The following is a 27,420-nucleotide window of genomic DNA, read 5'->3' on the forward strand; positions in this document are numbered from 1 at the left end:
CGCACAGACGCCGAGAAGAAGGGGGTGTGGCCACGCTAGCGTCCGCGCCATCAGGCCCGAGGTGGCGGTGAAACCTGTGTGCAGTGTATGGTTTTCCCAGCCAAACGGTTCTGCTTGGTGCCATCCATGGAGGGCGTGCGTTGGGCCTTTTCCTGTGGCACTTGGCTACCGAGCCGTGCAGAATGGCTGCTGGCGGTACGATCGATCCAGCCCGAGGAGAAGGAGCGCATTGGCCAGTTCGTCTTTGCCCGGGACGCTAAGGCAGCCATGGTAGTACAGGTCTTTGGTATTTAAAGCCGAGAAAGGAGATGTTGGGGGAGGTGGGTTGGCTTGGGCTGTGGAGACCATCCTCCCTCCGTAACGTGGATGTTTGAGCTCTAGAACACTTGTGGACCGCCCCGGGTAAGAGTGGTGGGCGCTGCGGGGTCTCGATCAGGCTCTTGGCCTGGTCTCTAAAGTCTTTGTAACCTCCTGGGAGGCCTCGATCGCTGTAAAAATTAACTCCTCCCCCATGCAATTGAAAATAGAGACCCCCACCAAATCATAAAATAAGTGTAGGGAAAACCCACAGAGTAATAGTGGGTTTTTTTTTAACTGTAGTGAATTGTTTTTGTATGTATCTTTTACGTGGTAGCAAATTGTATTTTTTTTTTTCTTTTGCTGGATTCATAGGCCATGCTAATCTGCCTTTTACATAGCCCACCAGTGTCCCAGGGGCATCTTGCACATGCTCAGAAAGTATTGACAATACGACTTAGCTTGTTTGTATCCTTGCGTACCATGGGACTGTAAGAGGCCTATCAATGAAACTGAAGTCCAGGGAGGATGCAATCTTGGGGAACAGTATTTGTAATAGATGTATTATGTTTTTTAATTATGTTTGTATTTTTATAGCAAAATATGGCAAATTAGATTTCAAAATAAATTACTGTGTAACATAGTTTAAGCAACCTTTAATTACCATCACTTAATAGACATTCGTTTCTTGAAAATGTCTCAATATTTAAACACTGAAATATGGACCAGTTAGTTGATACTTTTATGAGGGCAAAATGGTGAATATTTTTTTAATAATTTGTAAGAAACTGGAAACAGTGAATTTGAAATTGTTCAGTGTTGAAATTGATGAAGGAAAAAGTCCTGAAGGAGTTTTAAAAAATATTTTAAACCTTGTCATACTCGTGTGTGTGTATTTTTTTTTTCTTAATAAAGGAAGTGTGAGACTGGAACAAGATAGGTTATGCCTTACTAATTTTTGAAGCTGAATGATCAATGCATAGAATCTGGAAATACTTGCATATATGTACGAATGTAGATAGAGGAGGGTTGCTTGGTTTGGAATTTTATAACAGCAAATCTACAATATTCATAATAACCTAACATGTTCAGTAATAGGGGAATGGCCAATACTCTATGGAACCTCAATACTATGAAGTATGCTACATACTGGACTGATATGGATAGACATGAAATAATCCCCAGTACTTAAAAAGTTAGTAAGTTGTAGAATACTGCATAGTATGATTTCATATGTGTTTATATAGCAAGAGTTAGCAAAAACATGTAGAAGTACATATATTTAAATACTTAAAGAGAAGTCTGGATTGATACCTGCTGTTAATGTTGCTTGTGGGGTAAGGGAAGAAATTGCTAAGCAAAATGGTATTCTTCTATGTATGTAATAATTACTTGATAGCGGTGCATCATATTTTAATATTTATATACTTCCAAAACTTGAAAATTTCAGAAGCCACAAAAATGTATATTTTATGCCTAATGTTTAGAAGACATCAATACATATCAAATGTTTTATGTACTTAACAGGCTGGTCGTCTGATGATAAGGAAATTAGTTGCAGAGAAATTGAATATCCCTTGGAATCATATCCGTTTGCAAAGAACTGCAAAAGGAAAACCAGTCCTTGCAAAGGACTCATTGAATCCTTACCCTAATTTCAACTTTAACATCTCTCATCAAGGGGACTATGCAGTGCTTGCTGCTGAACCTGAGCTACAAGTTGGAATTGATATAATGAAGACTAGTTTTCCAGGTAATGTTGTATTTTTGTGGTATAGAAGTGAAGTATTTTGATGTCTCAGCTCTTAATTGTTGAGTAATCCAGCAGTCCGGGAAATGTATCAGATATTTAAGTTTAGGAAAAAATGGATCTAATACGTGAAGAGAGAGTATATACATGAAAAGGATGTATTTCCTTTTATGTTAACAAACTTCTAAAAGAATACATTCTTCATTACTGGGGATCCATGTAATACTTTGCTTAGAAGCAAAGTGAAATTGTTTTCTTTTTGAATTATACATCAACTGTTTCACCTAAGCATTTTCCAGAGTTCATCAGTAAAATTGTTAGTTTATTTAAAAGAATGGTCTCAGTGGTAAAATATTGTAGTTCTTAGATGGAGATGACATATTTGTGTTATATATAAATACAATTCTTTGTTTAGCACATTTATTTTTTATTTTATTTTATTTTTTTAAAGAGAGAGAGAGAGAGAATTTTTTTTTTAATATTTACTTTTAGTTTTTCAGCAGACACAACATCTTTGTTTGTATGTGGTGCTGAGGATCGAACCCGGGCCGCACGCACGCTACCGCTTGAGCCACATCCCCAGCCCATGTTTAGCACATTTATTTTTTTTTATTTTTTATTTTTTAAAGAGAGAGTGAGAGGGACAGAGAGAGAGAGAGAATTTTAATATTTATTTATTTTTTCTTAGTTCTCGGCGGACACAACATCTTCGTTTGTATGTGGCGCTGAGGATCAAACCCGGGCCACACGCACGCCAGGCGAGCGCGCTACTGCTTGAGCCACATCCCCAGCCCCTGTTTAGCACATTTATATAAGTAAAAATGATGAGTAGGCCCTATTGAAATATTTGTTTCTTGTATATTGCCTTAAAAAGTTGTTATCAGTAGCTTCAGGAGCTGCTGAGTAAACTGGGGTTGAGTAAACTCAGGCACTTTTTAAAAAAATTTTTCTTCTTTTTTTTTGTACTGGGGATTGAATCCAGGGGCACTTAACTACTGAGCCCCATACTAGCTTTTTTATTTAGAGACAGGGTTTCACTGAGTTGCTTAGGGCCTTGCTAAATTGCTGAGGCTGACTTTGAACTCATGATCCTCCTGGCAGCCTCTTGAGCAGCTGGCATTAAGGCATGCTCAGCCTCAGGCACTTTTAATATGTACTGTGTGCAAGTTCTCAGCTACTACTCTATAATCATTAGCATCATTGATATTAAGTGAGTAGTTACTATGTGAGGCAGCATTTCACTAAGTTCTTTACATATATCCTCTGAATTCTCTCAACTGTCCTATGATAAACATACCATTATTTTCATTAGACGATAATAGGTTAAGAAGAAAACTACTGATAGGAGAACTCACAACTTCCTAATTTCATATTTGTACAACTGCCTAATCTACGTACTATCTCCACCTTAGGATCTTTGTTTATGTGGTTCTCTTGATCTAGAAGGCTTATATTAACCTTATTCCTTACCCCCATTTCTGCATAGATTACTCTTATTTACTGGTTAGATTTAACCTTACCTTTAAGGAAACGTTTATGAACTTTCACTCTCAAATAGGTTCTTTTGTTATAGGCAGTCATAAAATATGTTTTCTTTGTCCTATTGTAATTATTCATCAGGATGATAGAGTTTCTTTCCTTTGGTGCTTTTAAGCTACATGAGAGCCAAAACCTTATTAACTACAACAGAGTTTGATTGCTATCATATCTTCTTAATACCTTGCCTAGTACATAATAGTGCTCAATAAATATTTGTGATATGAATAAATAAGCACTGTGGTGCTGTAATTTCAGCTTCAGAGTATGGTTGTGAATTTCATCTCACTTTTGCTTTGATTATCTTTATCTTGGAATTGCCCAACAGGACTGTCTCATGCTTATAAATCTCAGGTGGCTCTGCTAGTGATTATGAAACAGGATCTTGTCATAGATTCCATGATGAAACGTAAGGGATGAACCTTCTCAAATTGGTAGTTACATTTTGTATGAATGTGGACATGTCTGTTTTTCTCAGTGTCTTAGTTTGATTTCTGTTGCTCTTACAGAATACCTGAGATCAGATGGTTTATTATAAAAGAGGTTTATTTTGATTCATGGTTCTAAAGCTTGGGAAACCCAAGAATAAGAGAAGCCACTGGCAAGGGCCTTGTGCTGGTGCGATTTGAATTCATGGTGGAAAGTGGAAGGGTGCATGTGAAAAGAAGAAAACAGAAGCACCCTTACTTCAAAACATCCTGCTCTTGACATAACCAATCCAGTCCCACAAGAGCAAAAATCCACTTACATAGTTCTGAGGTATTCAGAGGCATAGAAAGTTCATTATTAAGGGACCACTGCTGTAGAGGATTCAGAGTAATAATGGGGATAAGACCATATGTTTTTATAGCTTTGAACTGTCCTTACATGAGCTTTTCTTAACATCAGTAATTAGTGGAGAGGCCCTTAATCTTTAGAATGCGATTTGCAAAACTACACAGTGGTGATTGGCCCAGCGAGATGATATATCTGCCAGGAAATGATGCCTATAAGAAACAGATTTTATTACTAATTGACTTGATATGCAGGATTGGCTTATGATCAATACTGGGTAAATAAAGAATTACTAATTCAAGCTTTTAATAGATGATTGGAAGATAGTTGAACAGAAATTGGAGATTCAGTTTCCAATTAATGTTTCGTTTGACCTTTTGTTCCCTTGTAGCTTTTTTGATTGATCTTGACTAATAACAATATGTTGACCTATTCCTTAAGATTATTATTATTATTTTTATTATTTTATTTGTTTTTCTTAAGATTATTTCATTGTCAAAAAGCTGCTATGTCCAGAGACACAAAGGGGAAGAGAGATTTTCCAGTTGTCACTAATGTTATTACTATGCCACTAGTTTCTGAAGTAGAAATGGATTCAGCATGATTTCTTAAAGAGGGACGGAAGTAGATAGGGGTTTGCTTCAGTGGAGATTCATTTCAATTGCTCTATTTATCAGAATGAGGGAATTGATCAAGAGATGTTCCTAAGAGTCTTGGTAAGTGATGAAAGAAAAACTTAGGATAGCAACAAGGGAAGTACTGTACTTTGTACTGGACATTGTTACTAGACTGTCAACTATCAAGAAGAGACAGTCAGCTTTTGGCAGGGGAAGCATTATTAGTATATTGAAAGTTCCAGTTCTGTTAACACCCTTCTGTGTGTGAAGGTAAGCCTCCTAAAGGAATTTAGGAGTCTTTTTCCTTATCCCATTAAACATTTCTGCTATGTGTGGCTCTTTCCCATCCATCTCCTGATTCTGCCGTTGCTGCCCTGGTAGAGCTGGAGAGGATATAATGACACATCTAGGAAATTCTGAGTTTCTTCCTTCTAGGTATGCACACTATTACAGAGGTTACTGTAACCAACCTTATTCTCTCCTTAATGAAGAAGGTAACAAGGCAGCTTGATAACAAAGGTAACTAGTACTCACCGAACACTCAGTAAATATCCAATCAGTAAATAAATGTCCAGAGATGATGGTTTATAGGAGATCGGGCACTCTAGCATATATAGTTGCCAGTGAGGTACATTTTTTTTTTAATACTTTTTTTTTAGTCGTAGATGGATGTAATACCTTTATTTATTTATATTTATGTGATGCCGTGGATTGAACCCAGTGCCTCACACATGCTGGGTGAGTGCTCTACCACTGAGCCACAACCCCAGCCCCTCAGTACATTTTTAACTCTGAGAAGAATGATATCTTCCTTGTCAGGTTTTTCCTTTGTTTTGTAACTTAACCCTACCATTAAAGGTATTAGTAATTTAAGTTTAAAGTAAGTAGACTTTTATGATTTGTGTAGTTTTATTACCATATTTACAAAGTAAGGCAAGATTACAGTATAAAATTTATTATTTAAATTTGTAAAACAAACTAGAATTATTTTCCCTGTGTTTATATGTTCATGTTTTTGTTTTTTAATAAACTTTGCAGATTACTAGTTGACTGGAAAAAATAACAAAAATATTTTGGGATACGGTACTAATTTTAACTTCAGTAATTTGAAATGATGGTCCTGTGGGAGGATAGGGATATAGCTCAGTTGGTAGGGTGTTTGCCTCACATGCACAAGGCCCAGGGTTCAATCCCCTGAGCCAAAAAAAAAAAAAAAAAAAAAAGTGAAGTTGAGGTGAGGTCCTATGGAATTATGTCTAGAGCAACTGTTAAATAATAAGTATAAATTTAATTGCAGCAAGAATAATTAAGTATTGGTATTATATGGTAAGTGGGAAGGTGATAGAGACTATTTCTTGTCTCTTTCTGTGATACCCTGTCCACTGCTCTATTTAAATAATTTCCTAATTGGTTTCTCCCTTTTCACTTTCATCCTCACCCAGTCACTACAGTCTTGCTGTGTAATAAAACAGACATTTGAAATACGTTCATCAATTTTCTTAAAATTCTTTGAAGTTGGTCCTCATTGCTTGACACTTGAGATTTGAGGAATGAGAAGTAGCCAGTATTTCTCCTCAGAAAGGACTTTCTTGACACTTCATCTTTTTTCCTTTGTAGGCCTTTTTCATTTATAATTATGACAATTATTTTATTATTATCTTGCTCATTAGATGACTTCAGAAATTGTGCTTATTTTGTCATTTTCACTACAGTATGCATAGTGCCTGGCATGGCATAGTGTCTAGCACATAGCACCCATTCAAAATACCAAATATATTTATTAAATGTACAAATGGTTGAAAAAACTTTAGGGTCCCTCTCTCCTTAATTTCTCTGAAAATATTCCTGATGTTATTTGGAAATGAAAGGGGGGGTTATATAATCAAAATGAAAGACTGTTCATGCTATGTTAGATTCTTGTTAGAATATAAACTACTCTTATTGGTAAGTTATGATAAAAATGGTTCTTCCTTTGAGACTTCTTCCTTACCAGTCTGTTTAGCTTTTTCCTTTGTCCATTTGTATTCCTCTCAGATTCAGTTTTCAACTTTGCTGCTACTATAACAGATTCCATCATCATTTTTTTTTTCTAGGATGATGTACAGTCTTCCAAACTTGCATTTTACAGGATCTGTTTAGTTAAAACTCTTTTTTTTTTTTAAAGGTTAGACTTAGGATTTGTAAAGAATCACATTCTCTTTGTATTCTGAATTCCTTATTGGAAAACCAAGTTTCTACTTGCATGTTTTGCCCACTCTAGGTTACGGGGGTGAATCTTTTCTACTGTCCATAGGAATTGTGTGTTGAACTAGTATTTATTGGGTATGATACTTTGTTAAATGTCTTATATGTATTATTTCTTTACCTTAAGTCCATGGCATAATACTGTTATTATTATTTTATAAAAAAGATTCAGACACTTAATTATTTCATTATTATCTTGCTCATTAGATGACTTCAGAAATCGTGCTTGTTTTGTCATTTTCAGTACAGTATACTTAGTGCCTGGCATAGTGTCTAGTACATAGCACACATTCAGAATATCAAATCTACAGATTTAACATTAAATAATATTAAAGTTTACAGGGCTGGGAGTGTGGCTCAGAGGTAGACTTAGGTGACTTAGCTAAAAAGTAGAAGTCCATATGTTCAACCTGCATTCTATAGTACATGACCTCTCAATCTGAGATTTCACTGATACCTATTTAAGGATTTGGAAATATGAAATTATTAAAAATTCTGTGGAACTGAATTTAAATAAATATAAAGTTCTTGCAAAAGATCTAATGTCTAACAATACAAGAAATACAATGATAGGGACCTTGCCTTACCATTTTTTACAAATCTTATAGTAGGCCTTGTAAACAAAGAGTAGGGTATTAGCAAAATAATAGACAACTAGGAGAGTTAAGGAAAAGAGCCTGTTATATATGCATAATATTTTAATTTAGTGGATAAAGGATTATTAAATGATGCTGGTAAAATTGGTTAAACCATCCAAATATAATACTGTGTATACAAATTTTGGAGGAATTAAAGATTAAATGTTAAAAAAGTTACAATTTTAGGACAAAATAAAGTAATGAAGAGTAAGAATGAGGTACTAATAAGATTTGCAAACTATGGAGAAAATACCTGGTACAGTGGAGGATGTTGGTAAAGAATAGTCATATATATATGGAAGAAATTAAAATTGGTACAGCTTTTTTGGAAAAATATTAGTTAAAAATGCAAGGCTGGAGTTGTGGCTCAGAGGTAGAACGCCTGCCTAGCATGCATGAGGCCCTGGGTTTGATCCTCAGCAACACATAAAATAAAATAAAGATATTGTGTCCACCTATCACTAAAAAATAAATATATAAATATATAGAAAAATACATTGGGCTATATACATAATGATATTAGTATATGAGAATAATATCTGAAGGCTATTAATAGAAATTGGTTAAGCAAATCGACATGAATTTCACAGACTGTTATGTAAAATAATGAATTAGGCTAGTATGTTGATGCACACTTGTAACCCCAGTTACTCAGGAAACTGAGGTAGGAGAATTACAAGTAAGTTTGAGGCTGGCCTTAGCAACTTAGCAAGACCCTATATGATGTAAGCAAGACGCTGTCTGAAAATAAAAAATAAAAGGGGCTGATGATGTAGCTAAGTGGTAAAGAGCCCCTGAGTTAAGTTTCCAGTGTGGGGGGCGGGAGGAAGGTCTGTTAATCTGAAGGGAATTATAATATGTATTGTTAATTTACAAAATCTTATCACAAAAAATATAGTAATATCCTATTTCTTAAAAACACATGCCCTAAAATAATTTTTTAAAACTCAGAAAGTTAGAAGAAGAAATTTCAGAGACCAAAGTACTTGAAAAGGAATGTTTTTTTTTGTCTCCCATAAAAGCTCCAGGAACTTCTTTTTTTTTTTTTTTAATTTTAGAAGGAAATCAGTCTTCATTACTAAATTCAAGCAAAAACTACAACCTTTCCTCTGCAAAATCTTTTATCTTCCAATAAAAAGTTATTGGTGAAAATAGAATCTGTTTAGATATGACAGACCTGGGAAACATTTCCAGAATTAAAAGGAAATGAATTAGGAAATAAAGAGAGTTAAACACAGAGATTTCAGCATATGAAAATGCATATTTTTGAAGAAGATAACAGATTAAATGGATAAGAAATAAAAATGAAATATTTTTTATTGAAAACTGGAAAAAATTTGAGATTAGGTGAAGTTTCAGATCAAAGAATAAAAAGTTCTGGAGATAAGTGGTGTTAATTATTCCACAGCATTGTCAAAGCACTAAATGCTACTGAACTATATACTTAAAAAATGGGCAGAATTATGTATATTTTATACCTCCCCCTCCGAAAAAAAGAAGAAATAGCATAGAGAATAGTATCAGGATTAAGTTGTGGGGGCAGGGGTTGGAATAGCCCTACCAGTCTCCAAATAATAATAGTCTCAGATTTCTCTTCCATAATAGTAATAGTACCATATAATTATATTTATAAGATTGTTGGTATATCAAAATCAGGTAAGATGTGTATTGAAAATGCAGCTTCCTTGAAAGTATCCTAGATCTACCTAGCCAGAATTTTAGAGTACAAATAAGAACTCTATACCTAAACGATTTTTCCAGTTGATTGTTAGGCATAATAATGTTGGGAAACATCATCGTATTGGATGTAATTTACAAAGCCAACAAAAAGAAAAATTGTAGTTCATCTGCTTGTATTGATGGCTCAGATGATCAGGAAGCCATTAAATAGATGTCTGCCTCACACACTTTACAACAAAATTAATTAAAGTTATGTTCTAATAACAACTATAAGAACATAGAAGAATTGTATATTTGATCACACTTCTGAAAAAGGGATGACCGTTTTAGCTTAGAAGAATAAGAAAAAAACCACAAGTCAACTGATGTGATTTCATATTAAATCACACTTTACAAACCCAGGGATCTATTTGTGGCAAATATAACAGACAAAGGTTGATATTAATATCTAATATGCCTTTAAGTTTTGATGAGAAAACCAAATAAGTCTTATTTGGTGAATGCACAAAGGACTTGATAAAACAGTTGACAAAAGGGAATATGTTTGTGTGTGCACACACATTTATATACATTTAGCAATAACCGCTACCACAAGAACCTTAAAACTTATCTTTATTAAGTACTTGGTATTTCCAGGTAGTTTATATGTTTATTCTTTAATCTATTCAACTCTTTGTCCCTAGACATAATAAATAAATATGACAAAGAAATGATGGAAAATATTTGAACATTTGACTCCAGAGAGCTAACACTTAAACTCATAAGATTGTTTACTTAATCCTTGAAATTGTATACATGTGTATACTGGTTTCCTAGAGCTACCTAGCACAGTACCACAAACTCAGTGATTTAAAACAATAAGAAATTATTAACAATTCTGAAAGGCTTTAGATCAGTGAGGTTGTCAACAGAGCCATGCTCCCTCTATAGGTTCCAGGAAAGAATCCATCCTTGTCTCTTCCTAGTTTTTAGTGCTTCATTCCATTTTCTGCCTCCACCTTCATGTAGCCTTCTTCCTTCTCTTCTTTGTATAATCAGTCTGTCTTCCTTTAAGGTAACCTGCCATTGGATTCAGGTCTCATCTTAGTCAAGTATGACCTCATCTTGATTTGATTACATTTGCGGAATTTTTTTGCAAATCTAGTCACATTCTGTAGTTTTGAGTGGATGTAAGTTTTGGAAATGCTTGTCAACCCAGTAAAGTTCATCCTGTGTGTATTCCACCCCAAGTTTATATCCATTCTACATACAAAATCAATTCACCCCCTCCCAGCATCCCTTAGGTTTAACTCAAACCCATATTAGCTCTACATCCCAAATCTCATCTAATTTACCAACTCAAAAAGTTGAAGATCTCATAATCTGAATCATACAAATTAGATATGATCCATCATGGGTCAAAATTCATCTCCATCTGTGAATCTGTGAAACCAGAAAACAAGTCATCTAAAATACAATGGTGGGAGAAGCATAAGAAAAAGTTTCCATTTCAAAATGGAGAAGTTGAGAAAAGGGGGACGGATCATGGTTTGCAAGCAAGTTTGAAATTCAGGAGGGAAAATAAATTCCATTATGTTTCAAGAACTGAAAATAACAGCTGCTTACTTTGTATGTAGGCTCCTAGGGTGGTCCCACCTGCTTTTCCTGGGCCCTCTTCCTTGCTTATGAAAGACCTTTGTTGAAGGATAATATTCCCAGTCTCATAGTTCTAGCTTTGTTGGCCTGTTTCTTGCCAAGCAGTATATATTAATATATATACATTCAAATAAATACACAGAAGAGCAACTGAAGTTTGCTACTTAGTGTTAGTCTCAAGTCAAGGATATCATATTGCAGTCTAGTCTTTTTTCTGCTGTACTTTACATAATGAGAACTTAAAGATCCTTTGTCAATAACATACAAGAGGCTTTTTGTATAGAATTTATGAAAGTATAATCACATCTCACATTTTTTGTTTTTGGTTTTGTATCTCAGTAAACTTGATAGGTGAGCTAGTAAGTGAAACATTAGTGTATACATATTAGAACACTTGACACTTCTCATAGAAGCAAGACTATATGTAATCATATTTTTAAATATTTTTTTTAGTTGTAGATGGATAATACCTTTATTTTATTTATTTTTATGTGGTGCTGAGAATCAAACCCAGTGCCTCATATGTGCTAAACAAGCGCTCTACCACTGAAATCCCAGTCCTATGTAATCATACTTTAAAAAATGAAATTCATTAGAATTTCTCATAACAAATTTTTGCTATAAGCAAACACAAGTGGATATCATCTTGCTGTTCTGTTTAAGAAGAATGGTAAGCTTTAACTGAGGTGCTGTTTATACATACATATTGATGAGTTAATTTTTGAGAAAATGATGTAGGGGAGATTCGAGATTCTGGTACTATCAGGAATTTTTGTCATAGGCTTGCAATAGTAGCCAAGGGTATTGACTGAATGATTTGTTGTAGGTTATTACTATGTTTAAAATAAACTTTTTAGAGCTGGGCATGGTGGCGTATGCCTGTAATCCTGGTGGCTCTGGAGACTGAGGCAGGAGGATCCTGAGTTCAAAGCCAGCCTCAGCAAAAGCGAGGTTCTAAGCAACTCAGCGAAACCCTGTGTCTAAATAAAATACAAAATAGGGCTGGGGATGTGGCTCAGTGTTTGAACACCCCTGAGTTCAATCCCTGGGAGACCCCCCACAAAAAAAAGAAAACAAAAAGGACTTTTAGTTGTTTAACGTTGCAGAACATTTTAGTTAATATCTAGTACTGTCTGCTTAATATTAAGGTCTCAGATGGAAGATCAAGGTTTTCTAAACATAACTGGTAGTAGTACCTCTATGGTTTCCACTTGTTCATCTTTCTTACATACGTATGTCCTTTCTGAATTCTTAAAAATGTTGAATAGGATGATTAAGTAGAAAATTGTAATAGCCATGAATGTGTGATAGTATTATTAGGATGATTTGTCAGCTTTTGTCCAATAATTTTGCTAATAGATTAAGGGACAAATTTACTTTTCTAGTGGTATTTCCTAATGGTTGTTTTTATTCCAATTTCTTAAGTAAGCTATGGGATTAACAGACTTCACCAATTACATATTTCCCCCGTAATACCACAGTGTGGCGCTGTTGTGCTTTGGCTGAATATTCACAAAATGACCTTTTCCTGTTGCTGTCAAATTTCTTGTGGATTAGATAAGATGCTCTCAAAAGTATATGAAAATGCAGTCGTTGGTTATTTTTTTAGCCTTAAGTAATGAGTTCTGTGATTGCTTCCTAGTGATTGTGCTAGATTGCCTTTTATGTTAATCGTTTTTTATAAGCATACATATTTAAATTTTTCCTTCATTGCCTTATCACATTTAGTTAGAAATCAGTTTCTTAGAGGTTATAAAATGAAAACTTGGAGAAACCAACAAACAAAATGACACTGTAGATGACAATGGACACATCTTTTTAAATTATAGAGTTTTGGATCATATTATATTAAAACTATAGTTTTATATTAAAACTGCCAAATTATATTAAAACTATAGTTCCAACTCAAAATACATAAATGTTATTTTCCAAATTCAAATTAAGCTATTTCTCCTATTGTTATTACTTATACTAGAAACCATTCAAAGGAAACAACTTATCATTTATGTGCTCCCAGTATTTAAAAATCAGATTACTTCAGTTATTTTGAAGGCTTGCTTTCTTTTCTTTAAGGTTGTCTTTAGTATGTTATTTGTTGATTCAGCATGTGCCAGTGATGTGGCCCTGATCAAAACAGTTTTTATTGAGGAGCTTCTAGTTGTCTCCATAAGGTGTTGAAAAGTAATCATCAGACTATAAGAATGATCCAAGGCCCTAAAAGGGTAGAATCCCTTGTGATAGAACTGTTAAACTCACAGTTTAATATTTCAGTGCTTGAAAAAGAACAAGAATCTTTGTCTTATCTAAGTACTACTTATCATTTTAGGATAATCAGAAACACTTCCTGGCTAAATGAGCAAATTATTTTGACTCTTTAATTGAGAGCAGTGTGGGAATTAGAGTTTTGTGAGAGAACTGGCTTTTAATATTTTTCTGCCCTTGAGTTAACTGTGGGAAAGGTATGATTACTCATCATGTTATTATCAGCATCTAGAACTCATATGTTTTCAGTGAATAATAATAATGAATTTAATTGTTGGATTCTCAAAGGATGCATTAGTGATATATATGCCAGGAATGCATTAATAGGGGGAGTCAACATCTTTTTTCCAGATAGTTCTTTCCATAAGAGATGCTCATGGAGAATATAGTAGCAGCTATCACTTAAAAAAGAGTTGTAGTTAACAGGAACAGAAATGTCATATTTTGGAGACATTTCTGTTTTGACAGAATTTGCGGAGGGACTTCCTTCAAAGAGTTTTTACCTTAGCCCTTAGTTGTAGGAAGCAAGCCCTTTGAGTTGTGTTCTTTAATTATCACTGATTTTTAGAATGCTATGGAGTATATTGTCTTTGGAGTGTGGGCGCTAAAGATATGTTTCAGATTTTAATATGAACTTATCTTACCATTATATCTATAAAAGAAAAGAAAATCTGCTGGGTGTGGTGGTACACACCTCCCCAGCAGCTCAGGAGGCTGAGGCAGGGGGATTGCTAGTTCAAAGTCAGCATTAACAATTTAGCGAGGTCCTCAGCAACTTAGCGAGACCCTGTCTCCCAATAAAAAATAAAAAGGGCTGGGGATATGACTCAGAGGTTAAGCACCCCTGGGTTCAATCCCCAGTACCAAAAAGACAAGAAAATCTGTTTTTATTTGAAGAAGTCATATTAGAAAACATTTTGAGAAAACAGTTATTTTGAAGGAAATAAGGGTGTATTAATTTTCTAGTCACAGTAATGACTTAAAAGAACAATGTTTAGGTTTTTTTTTTCTGATTTACAGCAAATTACAAGAAAATAATTGATTCCTTTTTTTCTCCTGTTTAGCTAGATGCTAAAAATCTGAGTTTTTGGAACATCTTTTGGTACAGCCATGTAGTTTTTATTCTTAATTATTTAATAATTTCCAATTTCACTGATTCCTGCTTAACTGCACCTCAGTTTCTAGGCTATGCTCTGCTTGACATGACATGTTATTCTCTTAATTCCCAGCTCAATTTGATTGACTGATACTTAGTTTAAGATTACTGTGACTGGATGGGTTGCCTTGTAGTGTTCTTTTTCTATGCTGACTTTAACAGATTTTAGCTGCTCTACTGATTTTTTTTTTTTTAAATAGAACAGCTAATTTTTTAATTCTGTATTTTCTTACTTCACAGGCCGAGGTTCAATTCCAGAGTTCTTTCATATTATGAAAAGAAAGTTTACCAACAAAGAATGGGAAACAATCAGAAGCTTTAAGGATGAATGGACTCAGCTGGATATGTTTTATAGGAATTGGGTATAAATTTTTTCTAACTTTGAAAAGAGAAATCTGTAATGATTCTATTATCACTAAAAATGGGAGTAAAAATCCTTTGGAAGTAAATGTGTGATTGCTTGAGAACTTTGGATTTTAACATGAATAGTAGTATTACATGATGATTTATGTTGAGAAAATTTAAGACTAATTTAGAAGTACTTTTAAAACAAAAATTCATTGTATTCCATTACCATTTAAAATGTTTTTTGTCTTGAAGAAATTCATATGCATCACTATTGTTTAGCAAATCCATAATATTTACTACATGCTGGAAGATACCATTTCAAGCTCTTAATAAGTTAATTCTTGTAACAAACCAGTGAAAGTGTTGTCACAGTTCACGCAAGAGGGAATGGATGCAGAGTTTAAGTGATTTAGCTTAAGTTTATAGGCATGATTTATTTCCATGCTACTAGAAAGGAAAATTTTCTTAAAAATCGCATACAATAACATGGTACAGAAGTAGAAATTCGTATGGTACTGGTCCTATACATTTTATGGAAAGTTTTATATTCTGAATACTCTTTTAAGAAATGGATGCCTGTCTGTATCGTAGGCGCTGAAGGAAAGCTTCATAAAAGCTATTGGTGTTGGACTGGGATTTGAATTGCAGCGGCTTGAATTTGATATATCTCCATTAAACTTGGATATAGGCGAAGTTTATAAAGAAACACGTTTGTTCCTGGATGGAGAGGAAGAAAAAGAATGGGCATTTGAGGTAAGAAATTTAGATACAGAGGTTAGTTCCCCAGTGTTTGATGATGAATGGATAAGATAGGAGGTGTTTTTGAATTTTCTCAAGAGAATTTGATAGGTGTTGTATGGAGTGGTAACATCAGATTGATGTATATAGTGGTTAAGGAAGGGAGGTATCAAAGATGATGTGAGCAGTGCTTTGACTTCAGAGGACTACCTATTGAGATATAGAATGTTATAAAAACAAATTAAATTGTTAAGTTTGAGATGCCACTGAGACATCCAAGTGAAAATGTCAAGTGGGCAAATAGAATGAAGGGCTGGGACCAGAAAAAACAAACAAACAATAATCATTTATATATGGATATTTGAAGCCATGGGATGAAGTTGAAGTTATGACATTACCTAAGTAGTAGCTATAAATTGAATCTAGGAAGAGGAGAACTCAAGTTGAAGCAATGAAATTATCTAAGAAAAGAGAAAAACCTGGGACAGAACTCTGAGAATACTAATATTTAAAAGTGGAATGTGGCATAGACTAGGAAAAAATGGCCAAAATGATAGGATATAAAATAAAAGTAGTATCAGAATTCCAAGGGCAAAAGTATTTTGAGAAAGAGATCTATATCAAAAACTGCTTCATAGATAGGGATTCTGTCAGTTAAAGAGTAAATTTTACTTTGGATCCTGTATTTTAAAAGATAATACACTTTTGCTTTGTCTACCTTCTTTAGTCATCACAGCTAAATCACAACCTGGTATTCCTTGAATGTCCCCTCCCCTTTTCTTTTCTGATTGCTAATACCAATTCCATGACTCCCCCGACCTTAATGCCTTATTTAACAAAATTAAGTCTTCTTTAAGACTATACATTTTATATTTGTTTACCTACAATATACCACATTTTACCTCATAATCTATAGCTATGTAATTGTTTTAATTTCTTAATGCTCTCTGAAGGCAGGTCACTTATTCAAATATATTGAATCTTCATACCTGGAAAAATCAAACATTCTACAGGAAAATGAACAACAAAATGTTTGAAATGATGAGGTTATATTCTTTTGTAAAGGAAGGACTTATCAAGTAGAAATGTGTCAGAATTTATCGATACGTTTTTCAACCTTTTACCTTTGGGAATAAAGGTAAAATGAGAATGTTTTAAGTTGTAGCTAAATTTTTTTTTTAACTTTGTAAGAGAACGCACATGAAGAAAATGACCTATCATTTTACTGAAGCAGATTAATCTTTTAAATCAATGTTAAACTATTTCCTGAAAAGATTTCATTTCTTTTGGTGGAAATTTTAGGGGGATTTTGGTGTTCACAGTAAATTTAGTAAATTTTTGAGATATAGAATGCTATGTCTATATAAAGATATAAAAATATATAGAATGCTATATATATATATATATATATATATATATATATATATATATATAAACAAAAAAATGACAAGAGAATTCTTGAAATTTAGAAAGTCTTAAAAATTAAACTTAATTAAGTTCTACAGCATTGAATATACTGGCTAGGGTAATTTGCTGCTTTAAATTTTTTTTTCTTTTTTCATCTTACATTTATTAAAGGCACTTTCTCAACCAGAAAGGATTTCATATAAATTTCCTAAGCTCATACAAATTTCATTCTAATATTTATTGTATATAAATAGCTAACATTATTAGAACTCCACATGTAACAATGAGGTACATGACAGTTTGATAACTGGGGCATCAGTTATAATACAGCTGTTCTACTTTTGATGTGTCATATTTTATATTTATATTGCACTGATAAGGTCTGAGTAGACAGGGTGAAGCCTCATTTTGAAATTAATCTCACTGAATTTTGGCTTGTAACAACTTATATAGATAAAATGAGCAGGGTATCTTGGTATTTTAGCTAATAGGTGGAATAAGAACTGGTTATTGCCCACAGTTATCTCTGGTACTTGTCTTACATACAGGAAGTACAGTTGCTGACCGGAGTGTTTTCCCGAAGTAATTCTAGCCAAAACATTTCTGAATATTATAATGTGCTATTATTGGTATATAGATTAATTTTTTTATAATACTTAAGTAAATATTGTGAACTTAAAATATCTTAGTTTAATGGAAAATATTTTTCCTTGGGGTCATGATAGAATGATATTTTCTGTTAGTATCTCATACTGTTAGAAATAATACATCAATTAGTAACAGTCTTTAGTGCCCAACTTTCATACATATATGTTAAGCATGATGTTTATTTATTAAAATATTCCATCTGTATAAGAACTGTGTCATTTGCTAAATTTCTGAAAATTAATCTTAGGTATTTTTAAATCTATACATTCAAATTAGTTTTTTTGTAAAGAAAAAGCAGGCTTTGTAACCAGCATATTTTTTGATGTGTGATTTACTGAATCTTCTCATTCTTAGTCTTATTTATTTTTCCTCTTTAATTATATTGTCTTAATTTAATTCTTGTTGAATTTTTATTTTTTGCTAATTTTGATTTTTTTAAGGTGTGAAAATATGAAGGAAGATGAAAGGTGAAAGGTCTCCAAGTATTATTTCTGATGATAGTTTCCTATTTCTTAAATCTTACCTATAAATTTCCACATTGGTTTTCCATAGGCTCTATTGTATAAGTAACTAACTGCTTACAAACCAGCATTTCAACTTGATTTCTTTTTTTATTATTATTATTTATTTTTTAAAAAATTGGTGGTTATAGATGGATAGAATGCCTGTATTATATTTGTTTATTTTTATGCGGTGCTAAGGATTGAACACAGTGCCTCACACATGGAGGGCAAGCACTTTGCCAATGAGCTACAGTCCCAACCCATACTAAAGGGCAGATAACTAGTGTGTACTTGATCTAAATCTAATTAAGAAACATAAAACCAAAAATTTGCAACATTCTTTTAAAGTGGGAATCCATGGGGTTTGTATTTAAAATGTTATTATTATAAAAGACAAAGGCTAAGAGGACATGAATGAATGCAACACTTGGTTTCATTTGCCTATAAGTTCATTCCTAGAGGAATACATGTGTGTTTGTGTATCTATGTATATAAAAAGAATGGGATACATAAAATGTAAACAAAACTATATCTAGATTTACATATGTTATAATCCGTGTCTCTTTCCCTTTTATTTTTCAGGAAAGCAAAATAGATGAACACCATTTTGTTGCAGTAGCTCTTAGGAAACCCAATGGATCTAGACACGAGGATGTAAGAATTTTTTTTTTCTTCAAAGTATGAATTAATGTTTAATCTGTCCTCCCACCTTTTTAATGGAAATAGTTAATATGCCTTACATCAGGTTTGAGATTATGTGTAAGTCTGTGTCACAGAAACTTTTTGAAAGCGTGTGTTACCTGCTTCGTCATTTTCAAATATATTTAAATATTATGGGGAAAAAATGTTGGTAGTATTATCATAGCATTCATATTTTTGTAGAAATTCACTATAATCATTATCTTGGTCATATAAATAGAAATTTATTTCCTTATGAATTGGGGCCGTGTTGAATAAAAAGGGTACTGAATTGAAGGTTGGCAAGTAATAGGATTATCTTGCAATTGAACCTCCTCCCCTTTTAAAGTAATATCTTAAATTATTCCAAAGTTACAGTGTCAAACATGTGAGACATATATTTCTGAGGCTGTTACCTAGTAAGTGAGAGAGGGAAAAAATTGGATTAAAAACTGCAGCTTAGTTGTGGTTCTGCAAAAGTAATTTGTTTAAGATAATGTTATAATCAAAGCTATATGCACTCCATTATTTTTAATGAATCTGGGTAAGAAAATGTAGAACAATCAATTTTCTGTATAGCATCTCTTCTAGAAAAATAACTCAGAACACAGACCATGCCTTTGATAGATTAATCAAAGTGTTAAAATTCTACATAGATTTTTTTTTAAGGATAGCATGTTAAAATTAATACCTGTTATTGACCTAGGCTACCTGTCCTACTAATGATCTCAAATCTCAACTTCATAACTCCCTGTGGGTATCATGTTTTTATACAGCCTTATCGTTTTTATAGTATCTACATATTCAGTACTATTTTTCCTTATTTCCCTGGTTAGAGCCTGTCCAGCAGTAGCATAATGGAAAGTCTAAGTTCTACACAAGTCTACTATTTTAACCTGTGTGGTAAGCTTGGGAAAATTGTTTGATCTTTAGGAGCCTCAGTTTCCCTATCTATAAAGTTGAAAATCAAAACCATATTACAGCACAGCTATACATAATTATACTATACTTTACAAAACCCAAATGCTATTTATACAGATTAAGTAGCCCTTATCTGAAAGGCTTGAGATCAGAAGTGTTTGGGATTTTTTAAAAATTTTGGAATATTTACTTAGACATATTAAAATACTAAATAATAATAAATAATGATTCATTTGTTTCATATACACCTCATAGCCTATAGGTAATTTTATATATATATAATATTTTTAATGTACCTGTAATTGCTGTGACCTGTCACATGAGAGTTAGATGTGAAATTTTCCATTTGTGGTATCATAATGGCACTCAGTTTTAGATTTTGTAGTATGTTGGCTTTTTAAAAATTTTTTGAATTAAGAATAAAAATGCTCAACCTGTACTAGAATGTATAGAACATCAAAGATCTATATTGGGTTGTGTCCTGAACAACATCTGTATTGCAGAATAGTAATTTCCTAAAGTAGTATTACATCTGTATACTTAGTAACAGTTTTATCAGATCCCAGATCCTCACTCTAGAGTAGTAGCTTTCAAAAGTTTGCCTTGGGCCTAACTCTGCTTGCTAAAATTGCAGATTTTGAGATTCTTTTAAATTCCTGTCTACTGAATCAGTCTTTCTGGATGCGGGGCTCAAGAAATTTTAAATAACCAGGTTATCATTAAATACAAAAAAGTTTTCTCTTTTTTAAACTTGGTACATTTTCAGTACTAATACAAGGAGTAAAAATATTCTAAAAATTTTACAGTCATACTGTAATCTACTGAAGATATAATTTGGTCTTATTTTTATAATTATAAAATTGTTCATAAGATTACTATACAGTAATAATTACTATACAGTAGGTAATATAATTATTTTAAAATATTAAATATTTTAAAATCTAATTTTTTTCCTTTTAGGTTTCATCCCAAGATGATTCTATACCAACCCAGAGGCAGTTTACTATTCTTACCTTTAATGATTTAATATCATCTGCTGTTCCCATGACACCTGAAGATCCTTCATTTTGGGACTGTTTTTGCTTCACAGAAGAAATTCCAATCCGAAATGGTACAAAGTCATGATATGATTCCCTACATAATAAAGGGAAATGAAAATTGTAATCTTCCATATTCGCAGGAAAAAAAATCAATGCCTGATCAAGTTTTATTTCACAAAAACTTTTTTTTTTTTTAAACTGAAAACTTTTACTATTCAAAAAGCAGATTTCTGGTACAATATGTTTCCCTCCTCTTGTCTGAAATTGCATTGAATTGATAGAAAAAGGCTGGAAGAATTTTACATGTTCATTGTAGAAAAAAATATGGAAAAAGGAAACATTAGGATCCCATCTTTAAACCCTGAGTTCTCTTTCCAGACTTTTCTTGGCCATTGAATCCATGTTAACTTTTTTTTTAAAATGGGAACACACTGTTTTGTAAGTTTTTTAAACTATTTACAATACCTCTGTTACATAAACTTTTAGTGGTTCTAAAGTACTCTCTTCTATGACTAATATCAGTTAAGATGCTTTTGTCTAGAGGTAACATTGTCCAAATGGCTTAAGTAACCAAGGATATTTATTATATAACATATAATAAATGTAAGAGGTTTCATTAAGAATTTTTTTTTTTTTTGCCCTCAATTTATTGATTTTGCCTTAGGCTCATCTCATTCCCCAGCATAATGCTATAACTTCTAGTTTTATATCTTCCTAAAATTGCATCTACAAGGCAGGAAAGACCATTTTTCCTGTAACATTTATTTTATGGTGCGGAATATTTCTCCTAATAGCCTCCACATTATCTCCTCTCATTTTCCATCAACTCAGATTTGGTCATAGAGAAAGCTAGCATCTGACATTTTTTGCCTCTGTTAGAAGTAGATTCTGTTGGGAAAGAAAAAGCTACAGGAGGTTTGGGATTATGGCATTGAGGTGAAGCCCCACTGTCTGGTGTAAGAAATATGTGCCATAATGTACTTATTTTCTTTTGTGTTAGGCATTTTGATTGTCTGCATTATGTTACTGTAAGTGGTGCAGTGAATGCCCTAGTACATTTTGAGACACATGCTTAATTATGTCTTTTAAGAAAGTTTTTAGAACTGGAGTGACTGACTGAAAGGGCTTAAATATTTTTAGAGGTTTGGTAAGTATTAGCATATTGTTCTTCAGAAAAGCTATCCAATTTACACTTCCATTTAGTAGTGTATGTGTGACCATGCCTATCTGTATACTCCCTGGTCAACTGTAGGTATTATCTTTTATCTCCCCCTCCCCCCGTATTTAATCTTTGTCAGTATACCTGAAGAATGTTGTGTCATTTTTTAAAATTTGTATTTCTTTCATTACAAATGAGGTTGATAAACATTACTGGTTATTTGTATTCCTTTTTTTAAATGATCCTCTTGTTCATTGTCTTCAATCTGTTTTTATTTTAGTTAATAGGACTTAATTTAAAATGTGAACATAATATATTAAAATGCCAAGACCATCATATTGATGACAGAATCTATTATATAGTTGTAGTGCATGTCTTGGAAAGTTAGTCTTATTGTTAAATATCAAATAATTTCATTGTTTCTATTACTAACATTGAAAGTGGTATGTAAACTGTATAAAAATAGGTACTTTTGTTAATTAAAAATCTTGGAATGTTTTATAATATTTTTTATTTTATTAAGCATGCTCATTTATTTCAAGCATAATAAGTAATGTGTTTAAAAAGATCAAGTAGCATTTATAATACAGAAAGTATTGTTATCCCTAGCATGAGTGTAATGGTGATATGAAAAACCATTTGTCTTGTCATTATGATAATAAAATAATTAATACTCGTTATGGAGTTTTTATGAGCCTGACAGTGCTAGATTCTGTGTTTTTCAAATTTGATTTTCCTATTATTTTTTAAATCAAAGTTGTACATGTACAACTTGAAAAATTAGTTTTTTCCTAAAGTACTACAACTTTTGACTTTTTTGTAACTTACAACTATATCTCCAGATAATATGCTTATATTACTTTTACTTGATTTTTCAGTTTTAGGGCATTGTTTCTTGGCTTCCTAATATAACCCTTCTCTCTTCTCAACATTATGCATTCTCTACTTATCCCCCTTTCTGCTCTCAACATAATTGTATTCCAGAGTTTTCTTTTTGACTATGGTTACACTTAGAATATATTTACATTTATTTAGGTTATGTAACCTCTGATTACTAAGTGATAATATACTACATTACTATATTTTCATTTCCTTGAATTAATAATTGGCTTTGCTTGGCCTTCAACCAGCTAAATGAATGACTTCTTTATTATATTCAGACCTAATAACATTCTTTCAGGTCCATTCATTTTGTAAAATCACTCCTGAAGCAGTCTGCAGTGTCCAGTCTGGACTGTCTGCCTTCTATGGCTGGTGTACAGCTGTCTTCTAAAATCTTCTCTACTGTCAACTTGGGAATTATTTCTTCTGTTTTGGATTCTGTTTCCTATTTCCTAGATCTTGTATCTTAGATGTCCTCCCCCTCTGGCTAGGGCGTATCTTCAAGTAGCTTCCTAAGAACAGATGGGACTTGGGAGATATGTATTTTTTTAAGGTTGGGAGGAAGGGCAGTCTGCTTCTGCAAAGTGGTGTAGAGGTTGGGGAAACTCAAGATCTTTCTTTCTTTCTTTCTTTTTTTTTTTTTTTTTTTTTGGTGTGTGGTATTGAGGGATAAAACCCAGAGGTGCTTTACCACTGAGCTACATTTTTAGCCACTTCCCTGCTGTCCCCCTTCCAGTGCCTTTTTTTTTTTTTCTTTTTGAGATAGGATCTAAATTGAAGAGACTGACCTTGAATTTGGGATCCATCTGCCTCACCCTAATTTGCAGGGATTATAGGTGTATGCCACCATGCCCAGCTTCTACCTAAACTTGAGAACCAAATGGGTTTGGACATACACGTATGAACCTATATATCTGATCACAGATATTTCCAATTATTAAAGACTTAAAGAGAACATGAAGAATGCTAATGATGAACTTCATCTTTAGGAGGAAAATAATGCCATCATAGTATGTGTGAATTTGGGATTGGCTAAGGTCTTTGGATAAAATTCTGGTTTATCAGATAATGTCAAATGACTTCCTTAAGTGTCTTGTCCAAGTTAATTATATTAAATAGTTGTCTTCCACACGAACTGTTTCATACTTAGGTTGTTTAATCATCTTATGGGATTGGTTCATTTTGCTGATGGGAAAACTAAAGTGCTGAAATATTGATCAATTTAATAAAGATCATGCTGTCCTTTGCATAGTGGAGCACTTTTTTTTTTTTTTTAACTAGGGTTTGCACAGCCACTGAACTACTTTCCCAGTCATTTTTTATTTTTTATTTTGAGAGAGGGCCTCAGTAAATTGTTAAGTGCTGAGGCTGGCTTTGAACTTACAATCTTTCTGCCTCAGTCTCCCAAGTCACTGAAGAGATGTGCACACCACCACTCCAGGTTCAATCACTGTATTAACCTTAGGGGTGCTGGAAATTATTTAACAACCAGCAATAGTGGAACAGTGATAGTGGAATCTGGGACCTCTGTAGCTTTTGCCACAAAAACAGTGAAATATATACCTTTAGGAGACACAAGACAGCAAGTGGGTACCTGATTTATCTAAATCTGTTGAAAGAAACTTTGGAGTTAAAGCAATACAGATAGTAAGGAGAATGCAAACTTGGCTACATTTTAAGTAAAAATGGCTTAAGAGAATTTTTTTTCCCCTAAAAGTTAAGTCACCATTCTTTGCTTTTAGAATCATTTGTTCAGTGGAAAAAACTTAAAAGGAACCATCATTAGAAGGAAAAAGCTACCTAAGCAGTAGCATCTGATGCTTGGCCTAATACACTCCTTAAAGATCATCTTCAGGACTGTCCTTGTGCTATGTGTATGACCACTCCTGCTGGCCTAGAAGCCCTCAGCAGTAGAAGAGTAGGAGCCTATAACTTGGTGGTCCTGAAAATACCCTGTTTTCTATCGATACTGAGTGTATTTTAAAGCCCTTTCTATGCTTTTGTAGTATTGCATGAGTAGGAAGCCTACTTAACTGGTGGTTCTTTTCCCCTTTAAGTCTAGAGATTTTCACCTTGCTTGGTACCCAAGAAGGCTAATGTCCAGTGCCCTGTATTAACCAGGCTCCCTTTTTCATGATTGGGTTCTGCAAATGGAAGGGACCATTAGAGGAAGGGTGGTAAGGGAAAGAGGTCAAGATGATGATTCTTTTGCCTTCTCCCTTCTATTTTAGCTGCTTTCCTTAGCAAAACATAAGCCCTCTTTCTTCCACATACAGGTTTCACAAGTTCTGAAGCCACTTCTCCTTGCCCTTTCATTTTAGGAGTAGAAACATCTTGTTCCTGTTTAGCCCAGACTGCTTCTCTATCTCTTGTAGGTCTCTTTTTTTCTTGCCTACTCTTTCTTCAATCATTCCTTCTGGGTGTACTGTTTCCCACCCAATCTCTCAGCAACATCACATTTGCCTACCTTCCAATATCTGTACCCACAACTCTGGCTTTCCTGTTCTATGGAGGGTCCATTCCTCAGTAAGACACTTTGAACCACTCATTCTATCTCACTACTCAAAAATGCCACTTCAGGAGCTCTTTCTTCTGCTTCACCATTTGTTTCTTAACTGAATCATTCTCTTCAGCTTCAAAACTTGAGTTGTTATCCTCTTGAAAAAAAAAAAAAAAAGGAGTAATTAATCCCCATCTGCTACCTCCATCTCTCATTTCTTTTGATACAATAGCATGATACATTCTCAATGACTCCAAACTCTTTCCTCTCATTTTTTTTTCCCTTTAAAAACCTAATTCTCATTAGGGCTTAACTCCTACCAGTCTTATGAAAATGGTTCTTACCTCATTAATGAATGGCATTCACATTTAAGAAGCAACTAGGCAATTCTCATTGTCCAATTTCTTGGCTAACTTGAGTGCATCTTATAAACAGTTACTCCTTCCTTCTCTATTTCTTCCAAATACTTTGTTCTAACTTACTTCAAAGGCCCTGTAGGTTACTTGGGTCCTTGTCCCACCCACTGGGCACTGCTTACCAGTTGGCTTCTCCTCATCTTCCAAAACTGTGGCACACCTCAAATCATGGTCCTCATACCTCCTCACTTTATTGCCCATACCTACATTTGGTGATCTCATTCACACCTGGGCATCAAATACTATCCAAATATTTAACAGACCTCTCCAGACTCATAATTTCAACTGCCTACTCAACATGCCTATGTCTACCTACCGATATCTCATACATAATATGATTAAAGCTGACTCCTTAATATTCATTCCCCAAATCCTAACTACCCAATTACCACTAACCACTTCACCACTGGGATTGTTCATTCCTTGTTCTCTCTGTTGTCTTTACTCAGTATTAAGGCCAGAGATGATACCGATGTTGAGAATCAAGATCCAGGTCCGTTCCCCCGATTTTGAAGATTAAACACCCGAGAAATGCTGAGGCAAGAACAAAAAGTTTTATTTAAAGACTAGACTAAATAAATAGAGAAAGTTCTCTGTAGAGGAGGGGTCCAATGCTGGTACCTGTGGAAGTAGGGGTATCCTGTTCCTTTTATCCTTTCTTCTCATGCCCCCTTCTCTTATCTTGCCCATGTAGCCAAAAAGTGGGAAAGGAGCTTTTTCTAGGGTGCCTTTCCTTATCTCAACAGAAAGGCAGGAAGAGAACTGCCCAGGAGGTACTGCATTAATACTCCTTGCTGGGAGGAACAATTCCCTGGAGGCAGGTAACCTTAGCAATAAGTTGGAGGGGGTGGAAGAGCTCTGCAGGTATTAGCATTCTATTTCCTTTCAAATAGACTCCCCATCTTCCTGACCCAATCATTCATTACCTATACTGACTGTCCTTTTGTCCCCTGGCTTCAATCCCCCCTCTGAGAAGGGAACCCTTACTACTATAAGGGGAAATGGACTGTGACAACTTTGGCTACTTCAGAATGAGAGGGGTCAACATGGGAAAAGCAGTTTGGGTTTATCTTTTAGGAATGTTTGGGGTCAGTTTAGGGCTCCCTGGTAAAAGTCTGGTTTGGAAGAAGCACATTGTAAGGTCATTTGAGAAGCAGATGCTCTTTGGAGAAACAAGAAGATATGAGTATTGGAATAAGATTAATACAACAATAAATGTCAAAGCATCTGGAACTTGTCAATGAATATCATGATGATAGTAGAATTTTTACCAGGGGTGCAAGAGCTAAGAAGTTGTTCCCATGGCAAGGCCAGTGGGGGGACATGTCCTCTATTTGAGAATGTAAATCTTTAAGGGTACTAGTTACATTGCCAGAATTGTCAGGAATGTAAATACAACACTTAGTTTTTATAATGTCGAGATACTACCAATAAGATACAATCAAAATATCTTATGTCATCGGATTTTTATAAAATACCTTTTTTATTGGCATAATCTCTGGGTTTAGTAGAGATACCTTTATTTCTGTTACTTAGAGCTAGATAATCATACTAGCAAACAGATTAAGTTTGTCTATGTGGGAGGTTAGGA

General features: G+C 33.9%; 1 protein-coding gene across 1 annotated transcript; it reads left to right on the forward strand.

Annotated features, from left to right (window-relative positions):
- The first annotated feature begins 34 nt into the window (after positions 1-34).
- Aasdhppt (aminoadipate-semialdehyde dehydrogenase-phosphopantetheinyl transferase) lies at positions 35-22,697 on the forward strand. Its single transcript, XM_026399035.2, has 6 exons — positions 35-270; positions 1,825-2,050; positions 14,830-14,951; positions 15,529-15,690; positions 18,816-18,887; positions 20,793-22,697. Exons 1-6 carry the CDS (start codon positions 88-90, stop codon positions 20,955-20,957), a joined length of 930 nt encoding a protein of 309 aa, XP_026254820.1. The 5' UTR covers positions 35-87; the 3' UTR covers positions 20,958-22,697.
- The last annotated feature ends 4,723 nt before the right edge of the window (positions 22,698-27,420 follow it).

This window comes from Urocitellus parryii, chromosome 4 (assembly GCF_045843805.1).
Source record: "Urocitellus parryii isolate mUroPar1 chromosome 4, mUroPar1.hap1, whole genome shotgun sequence".
Lineage (NCBI taxonomy): Eukaryota > Metazoa > Chordata > Mammalia > Rodentia > Sciuridae > Urocitellus > Urocitellus parryii.